The 9529-nt window shown below is 43.3% G+C and overlaps 1 protein-coding gene across 1 annotated transcript; it reads left to right on the plus strand.

Annotated features, from left to right (window-relative positions):
* The first annotated feature begins 3080 nt into the window (after positions 1-3080).
* Positions 3081-5397, plus strand: ier5l (immediate early response 5-like). Its single transcript, XM_014143424.2, has one exon. The coding sequence runs from the start codon at positions 3255-3257 to the stop codon at positions 4173-4175; it is 921 nt and encodes a 306-aa protein (XP_013998899.1). The 5' UTR covers positions 3081-3254; the 3' UTR covers positions 4176-5397.
* The last annotated feature ends 4132 nt before the right edge of the window (positions 5398-9529 follow it).

Raw genomic sequence — 9529 nt, forward strand, 5'->3', positions numbered from 1 at the left:
CCTCTGTCTCTCTCTCTCTTCCCCAAACACACACACACTGTCTCTCTCTCTCTCCCCACACAAACTCTCTCTCCCCACACACGCTCTCTCTCTCCCCCCCACACACACACTGTTTCTTTCTCTCTCTCCCCCCACACATGCTCTCTCTCCCTCTCTCTCCCCACACACGCTCTCCCCCCACACATGCTCTTTCTCTCACCCCCATACACACACACTCTGTCTCTCTCTCCCCCACACACACTCTCTCTCTCTCTCTCCCCAACACACACGCTCTCTCTCTCTCTCTCCCCACACACACTCTGTCTCTCTCTCCCCCACACACGTGCTCTCTCCCCCCCACTCAAGCTCTCTCTCCCCCACACACGCTCTCTCTCTCCCTCCACACACACACACTCTGTCTCTTTCTCTCCCACCACACACGCGCTCTCTCTCCCCCCACTCACGCTCTCTCTCCCCCACACGCTCTCTCTCTCTCTAACCCCCCTACACACACTCTGTCTCTCTCCCCACACACACTCTCTCTCTCTCTCCCCACACACGCTCTCTCTCTCCCCTACACACGCTCTCTCTACACACACACACACTCTGTCTCTCTCTCCCCCACACACGCTCTCTCTCCCCCACACACACACTCTGTCTCTCTCTCTCCCCCACACATGCTCTCTCTCTCTTTCTCTCCCCAACACACACTCTCTCTCTCTCTCTCCCCCACACACACACACACTCTGTCTCTCTACCCCCACACACACATGCTATCGCTCTCTCTCTCACACACACACTCTCTCCTCCACACACTCTCTCTCTCCCTCACACACTCTCCCCCACACACACTCTCTCTCCCCCACACACACTCTCTCTACACACACACACACACACACACACACACACACACACACACACACACACACACACACACACACACACACACACACACACACACACACACACTCTCTCTTACCCCCACACACACACTCTCTCTCTCCCACACACACACTCACCACACATACCCCATCCCATTGTGGTTGGTAGGCTTATCACCATTCCAATTTGGTAGTCTGTCTTAGTTACACATGCAGTTATTGATTTCTTCCCACCCTCCCCTATCTCAATGCATAGCTAAGAGAAGAGAAAGGCCCTGGGTTCTCAAGCATTGTTAAGATGCAGTGGCGTTACTCTCTCTGTCTGAGGAGGAGGAGCTGAGCAGGAGCACCATCGGAGGCAGCGCTGCAATAGATCTGCTGTATCTGCATGATTCCCCCATCACTCCCTCTGCCCTTCCACGCCACTTCCAAGCTGAGGGAGGGAGGGAGATAAGAGGTAGCTGGGTGAGGTGTGTCTAGGGGGGTAGGGGGAGGTGCTATGTGTGTGTGTGAGAAAGAGAGAGAGAGAGAGAGAGAGAGAGAGAGAGAGAGAGAGAGAGAGAGAGAGAGAGAGAGTAGGTGTCTGAGGTGTGGATAAGGTGGGTCATTTTGAATTGAATTCTGATATTGGGTAACACTATGTTACAGGTGTCACTGTTTGATATCGTCATTAATAAGCTATGAAGCCTTTATACAAAAAAATGTGGGTCATGACCCTATTCATTGTCCAGGTGGGTTGTAGGCCTTTTTAAATGCCCACTGTTCAAATGAAAAATCCTATTTCTTTAAAAATAAATATGTTTGACATGAATGGGATGCAATACATAATATACAGCTTTCTGGTTTGATGATCAGACATGCACTACCTTGGATAGACGTGCACTACATCACATGCATGTTTTAACATGAGATACATTGGCCAGACATGCATGTTTTAACATGAGATACATTGGCCAGACATGCATGTTTTAACATGAGATACATTAGCCAGACATGCATGTTTCAACATGAGATACATTGGCCAGACATGCATGAGACACAGAGATAATTAAGGTCACACCACATCTAAGGCTAATGTAAGGATAGTGTAAACAGAAAAGTTGTATATTTGATATTGAAGAAAGGCAGATCTTACTGCACATATCTTATTAATGTAAAGATAGCCAAAGACTGTGAGAAAAGATTCTCATTCTATAAAATAGAAAAGTATAGAATATTACAGTATAGAAAATAATATAATAAAATAGAATGGAACAACTCTACTTTCTACTTCCCTCTGATATAACTATTCTTAATACATGTCAATATATAAACTGAGATGGTACGCAAATAATAATATAATAAGTAAGTAGAAATTGAATGTAGGCTGTCTGTCAGTCTGCGGTTATCTGAATCTTTATTGGCTTGTTTTTTTTTTAATGCACAGAGGTGGCTTGCAACATTATAATATTCATTATCATTTTATAAAAGCCATTTCAACGGCATGTACCATTATTTATTATAAGCTGGGTGGTTCGAGCCCTGAATGCTGATTGGCTGAAAGCCGTGGTATATCAGACTGTATACCATGGGTATGACAAAACATATATTTTTACTGCTCTAATTACATTGCTAACCAGTTTATAATAGCAATAAGGCACCTCGGGGTTTGTGATATATGGCCAATATACCACGGCTATGGGCCTTATTGCTATTATAACATTATAATAGAGATGCAGTATCACATGCATAGGGAAAAACAAAGTAATAATACAAATGAAAACAGATCATTTAACAATGAATGAATCAATCAGATTAGAAATGAATTATTTTATTATTCTAAACACTCATGTTAAGTTGCCTAGACTTTATTCTTTGTTTGTGGCAGAATTAAGATCTGAAACGAATTCATTATTTAAGATTCATGTACTATATATTACTGGCATTTTTTTGTTTAGATGAATCTATCAGAAAAGTTGAATTCTCATGTAGGCTTGTCACAGAGACACACACGTACGCTACTATTTGACCAGGCGCTCTAGCCCAGTGAGTCTCATGAGAGCATTCCAGTTTGGTAGTCAGTTTGGAATTTGAATAGCACAGAAGAACCGCCTCTGTCTGATTGGCCCTGAGCACCACATATGGGTGGAGTTTGCATGTCAATCAATAGGGAGGCCGGGTCCTCATTGGCGCAAGCGGAGATGGGCCGACTCCTCCTCGAAATATATATACTCTGGCTAAGTACCCCTAGCAAATGATTGCTTGCTCGCATACAGAGGGAAGCGGACAGCCGTGTTCAATGTTTCACTACCGAGCTGACTTAAGCCTTCGCCCCCGAACGAAATATCGTGACTTCCACTGAGAGAAAGTCGCTTTTCTGAGTCGGAGAGGAGCGAAAACGACTATATCACCACCATGATCAACACGATGGAGTGTGCAGTGGATGCACAAAGTCTAATCTCAATTTCCTTACGGAAGATTCACAACTCCAGGACGCAGAGAGGAGGCATCAAGCTGCACAAAAACCTCCTGGTCTCCTATGTACTGAGGAACGCCAGACAGGTTTACATGAACGAGAAGTACGCGGAGATCTACAGGATGCAGCAGTACGAGGAGGTGATGACCGTCTGCAACGAGATCCAGGAGTTAAACCCGCTGGATTTGGCCGAGGACTGCGAGGAGCAGAGCGGGGATTGCTGCGGCAACGACGGGGTGAGCGAACCGGCGAGTCTCTGCTGTGCGCTGCTGCCAGTAAGCCACCTAACAGCAGTGCAGTCAACGCATATCCAAGCCCCATCCGCCTGCTCCGCGCCTCTCTCTCTCCAAAGCGACGAGGTCTGCAAGGAGACAGAGCCCTCGTTCTACCGGAGCTGTTGTGCGGAGGCTTACCCTGTATCGAATTGTGACTTTTCCACGGTGAACAACAACCTACACTGCAACAAAACGACAGTGCTCGATCTGGACACGCACGTAGTGACCACTGTGGAGAATGGGTACCTTCACCAGGACTGCTGCGCGTCGTTCCAACAGTGCTGCCAGGGCGCACAGTCCCCAGCCAAGAAACGCAAGGTTGACTTTGAATATTATATATCCGATATTGAGGATGTACCGGATTTTACGCCATGTAAAAGGGCGAAATTCGAGGACTGTTCCTACGCAAATTCGGAACACTTGGACACGTCAAACATTTCCAATCTGATCTCGATTTTCGGCTCGGGGTTTTCGGGGCTGGTGAGCAGACAGGCGGACTTTGAGCAAGCCTTGAACGGACAGTTCTGTAGCAAACAAGCCCTAGCGAGCCTAGGGGCATGGACTAGAGCTATTGTAGCTTTTTGACTCCATGGTCAACTAGAATCAAACACTTTATGAAATTGTACAAAGTCTAAATCAAATTGACTTTATTTTTGCAAGAAATGCTATTTAAACATTGAACAGTTTTTGTTTGTTAACTCGTTTTTACGGAGAGATGGTTGTGCTACATGATGTGCAGGCGTTTCCTTTTAAACCGAACATGTCTACATAACACATTTGTACATGGTAGTTGTGAATTTTATCTAACGAAGTTGATTTCGTTGCCTTAAACCCAACGCATACTACTGCTAGCTATTGTTGCAAACATTGAAAGTGGTTGAATGTCTCGCTCGCGGATTGTTTTGATTTGATCTCTCCTACAGAACACTTTTGAACACAATGTATCGTTTTTAAGACGCTCCACAAGTATTGTGACTGAATAGCAAGCATTTAATGTAGCCTCGGCTCCAGGCTAAATAGAAAAGTGTGTCCATTGATGGCTTTGCAACATGCTTTTGTTGTGCGTAGTGGTTTAATACGGTAAACAACTAACAAAAAGTTAAACATATGCTACACAAGTACTGTTGTGTTGTACTTGGTTTAATATCTTGTATTTCTGGGTTGATATTTAAACCTTGGATATCGAAACTCATTCTTAAGAGTCGGACACCAGTAGTATGCTATGTTACATGGAAACTACATGGCACATTCTGACCACACATAAATTGACAGGTGAAGGCGCAATGGCTCAGACTTAAATTTCCCTCTCAAACTCGTGGGTGCATTAACTGAACCAGCTTGCTGCGTCTCTCTATTGATGTACTTGTTGTAGGCTACCCAACTTCCCACCTCATCTCTGATCAGAACCATTAATTCCTCCAAATCCCAGAATGCACGTGTAATCGAATCAATCCAGGTATTTTTTTGACAGTTCGATCTGTTGAGCGTTCCCCCTGAACCTATAACAAAAAGTTACTGATCAAGCCTTCACAGTAATTCATGATGCCAACATGGCTTGGTTTTGTGAGTTTTGTTTTCAAAAATGTTAAGACCTTTTGTTCTAAAAAGGCAAGCTCATAATTTTGCCATACATCCACACATTATAAGCACTATGTGTACTGAAATAAAGATGTCTTTCACTCGTCCTCTCCATATTTTGTTGCTATTCTTGTATTTTTGTGCATATTAAATTGTATATCACCGGGTAAAACTGTTTTAGAACATATTTGTTAAGAATTTATAATCTTAATAAAAATTTTAAAACAAATCCACTCCTTCCTTGATTTATTGTTTGAATGGTATGCTGCCCAAACTGTGTTGGAAGTCATATTTTGTCTCATATGTTTATTATTCCCTGAAACTACAGTCAGAGCCATAATCACCTGATGTTTGAGGGATTCTGTCCCTATTGAGACAGTCAATCACATGCTGCAATAAGGGAGAGATGTAGGCCTATTCTGTAACCAGTGTTACAAAATAGGATTGGGGGCCTTCATTCTTATGTTGCATACACCATTCAGTTCCTCTCCTCATACCACTGTGGGTAACTTAATAGATATGCAGATGTATCAACGGCAATTTTTAACACTTCCGCTAGATCAGAAAGGCCTGGTTATCAACACAAAGACATCCATGACATTTATTATGTATTTGGGGCTACTACATTTCATTTCATGAGCCTCGTAGTCTAAAGACTGTCTACGAGGCCTCTGCTTTTTTGGACTAGGCTATTAACTTCAGGTTATTGATAAATGGGGGGACGGGGGGGGGGGGACGGTGTAAATCCAAAACAAAAGTAGCCTGTGAGTTTTGATACCATTTGAACGAATTGGTTGTTAGAATCATGTGGAGTGCAGCATTGTAACAATGCAGGATATATTTTGTTTCTAATAGAGATTGTGTTTAAAGCTGGTCCATTTGAGAAAAGGCAGTGGTTCATTTCTAGTCCAAACTCACATATGACTGACTGTCTACGTGTGCTTGGTTGCAGTGCACACTCTTGCTGACTGGGATTTTGCTGTGTGCTCTGAGCTTTTTTTGCCAGGCATTCCCCCCCCAAAACTTGCAGTCGTGTTATCTCCGCTATATGCCACTTGGTGGTGTTCTTCAAAATCAATGAATGAAGGTATTAGAAAGCCTATGTAGCGGCACCTCAGGCTGACCTCGGCTTCGCTGCTCCCTCCCTCGCCACCCTCCCCAACCTCATCCCTCCTCATTCATTCCGCTTCCCATCCCTCCTCCTCTCTCCCTGTCTCCCTCGTTTTTATTCCAACCCGAAACCTCTCGACTCCTCTCAATTTGAGATAGCGCAGTAGGCTACGTCCAACACATAAACGCAGCTATACCTTTAGCCTAGGCTACTCTTTCAAGTCTCGGTTGCCGGCGCTGTTTTCCATTTGCCGTTGTGCATAATAATTTGGTATAGGTAGGTCGTAAGTAGAAAGCATCACTATGCGCGTCAGTTTTATTAGATTAGACTACTGTTTAGCATGATTTTAGGATACTACGACTAATAAAGATCAGAATGCGTTTTATATAGGTTACAATTAATGTAGCCATTTTAGCCAAACGGGTAATGGAGATCTGATTGTGCTTTTTTAATTATCTCTCTATTTCGATTATTATTTGGATAATTTGGTCGTGGTTTCATCTCCAAAAAGCGATCTAGAAAATATTTTTTATATAAAGCTTTAAAATGAGAGCGTTCTCCTCCCACTGTGACAAATGTTGTGGATTATGGTTCGTTTAGTGGTGTAGAGCGAGCTCCTCCGCGTGGATTCGAAATGAATAGCATCGGTCCCACAAATAATTCCAAAGACTGGTGCAGTCGGGAGAATGTGGTTTCACGTTACAATTTTGTAACAACACTCATGTATAGTGACACAACTGGCTTTACTACAATAGTCGTATAACAAACACATAGAAAATGGGTAACGTACGTAGTGTGCACTGGCCCTTGGCAAAATGTTGAGCAGTTGCTCTTGTCATACACGCAAGTGCCTCTGTTCAGGCGGTTTCGTTCGTTTTGAGAAGTTTATATCCTATCATCAACAAGAGTATGCGTGTAGTTTCTTTTAACCCATTGGAGTGACAGAATGTTGCTTTACCCGCGCGCATGGTCTAAGAGCCCCTCCACCATCCCCATCCTTATCTGCGTCGCCAGCGGTTGATGATCACAACACAGCAGTCACTCCACGCATTTAAATAGGTGGGGGCTGGGATGAATATAGGGTGATTCCGACCGATATGCTCAGTCTCCTCTCCTCCCTTTAATTATGCAGCAGCAAGCGGCACTTTCAGGGGCCACTTTTTTTTGGAACGCGCACTACCGACAGTGACGAGGCAGAAATTAAGAATGGAATTTGCGTGGAGAATTCGGATCTACTGCAGAGAGAGGGAGAGACAGAGCCCTATGCGTGTTTACATTTAACTATGACATTATGAATGCCTGGATCTATCTATTGATAGGCCTATACAGTTGAAGTCAGAAGTTTACATACACTTAGGTTGGAGTCATCGTTTTTCAACCACTCCACAAATTTCTTGTTAACAAACTATAGTTTTGGCAAGTCGGTTAGGACATCTACTTTGTGCATGACACAAGTCATTTTTCCAACAATTGTTTACAGATTACTTCACTTATAATTCACTGAATCACAATTCCAATGGGTCAGAAGTTTACATACACTAAGTTGACTGTGCCTTTAAACAGCTTGAAAAATTCCAGAAAATGATGTCATGGCTTTAGAATCTTCTGATAGGCTAATTGACATCATTTGAGTCAATTGGAGGTGTACTTGTGGATGTTTTTCAAGGCCTACCTTCAAACTCAGTGCTTGACATCATGGGAAAATCTAAAGAAATCAGCCAAGACCTCAGAAAAAAAATTGTAGACCTCCACAAGTCTGATTCATCCTTGGGAGCAATTTCCAAACACCCAAAGGCACCACGTTCATCTGTACAAACAATAGTATGCAACTATAAACACCATGGGACCATGCAGCCGTCATACCGCCCAGGAAGGAGACACGTTCTGTCTCCTGGAGATGAACGTACTTTGGTTCAAAAAGTGCAAATCAATCCCAGAACAGCAGCAAGGATCTTGTTTAATCCAGCATCTTCACAGGTACAAAAGTATCTATATCCACAGTAAAACGAGTCCTATAATCGACATAACCTGAAAGGCCGCTCAGCAAGGAAGAAGCCACTGCTCCAAAACAGCCATAGAAAAGCCAGACTATGTTTTGCAACTGCACATGGGGACAAATATCATACTTTTTGGAGAAATGTCCTCTGGTCTGATGAAACAAAAATATAACTGTTTGGCCATAATGACCATCATAATAACCAAGCCGAAGAACACCATCCCAACTGTGAAGAACAGCGATGGCAGCATCATGTTGTGGGGGTGCTTTGCTGCAGGAGGGACTGGTGCACTTCACAAAATAGATGGCATCATGATGAAGGAAAATTATGTGGATGGAAAGTTATGTGGATATATTGAAACATCTCAAGACATCAGTCAGGAAGTTAAAGCTTGGTCGCAAATGGGTCTTCCAAATGGACAATGACCCCAAGCATACTTCCAAAGTTGTGGCAAAATGGCTTAAGGACAACAAAGTCAAGGTATTGGAGTGGCCATCACAAAGCCCTGATCTCAATCCCATAGACAATTTGTGGGCAGAACTGAATAAGCATGTGCGCGCAAGGAGGCCTACAAACCTGACTCAGTTACACCAGCTCTGTCAGGAGGAATGGGCCAAAATTCACCCAACTTATTGTGGGAAGCTTGTGGAAGGCTACCCGAAACGTTTGACCCAAGGTAAACAATTTAAAGCCAATGCTACCAAATACTAATCGAGTGTACGTAAACTTCTGACCCACTGGGAATGTGATGAAAGAAATAAAAGTTGAAATAAATCATTCTCTACTATTATTCTGACATTTCACGTTCTTAAAATAAAGTGGTGAGCCTAATTTACCTAAAACAGGGAATTTTTACTAGGATTAAAGGTCAGGAATTGTGAGAAACTGAGTTTAAATGTATTTGGCTAAGGTGTATGTAAACTTCCGACTTTAACTGGAGATCCTTTGTGGTACCTGGCCGTCCATAGGGACAAAAGGTTGGGTTTACAAACTAAGCTCATCCTATCAGCACATTGACGACAGGATTTCACCTTATGTAAAATGTGCTCCACAAGGTGTACATTTCCGGTTATTCTCCACTACCAGGAAGAAAAATAACCAGTACTCCAGATCTGTGTGTTCAAATTGAAATATCCTATAGCTTCCACTGAGTAAGCCCCACCTCTTCTTAACTTATCAATCATGTGTGTTGTTACTGGTGACCTACTGAGCCCCAATATACCAAAGTCTGGTTGATAATTGTGTACCATCAG

Source organism: Salmo salar, chromosome ssa01 (assembly GCF_905237065.1).
Source record: "Salmo salar chromosome ssa01, Ssal_v3.1, whole genome shotgun sequence".
In the NCBI taxonomy this organism is placed as follows: Eukaryota; Metazoa; Chordata; class Actinopteri; order Salmoniformes; family Salmonidae; genus Salmo; species Salmo salar.

Excerpts from the sequence above, each read along its gene's own strand:
- ier5l (XM_014143424.2), top strand. The coding sequence starts at position 3,255 with ATGATCAACACGATGGAGTGTGCAGTGGATGCACAAAGTCTAATCTCA.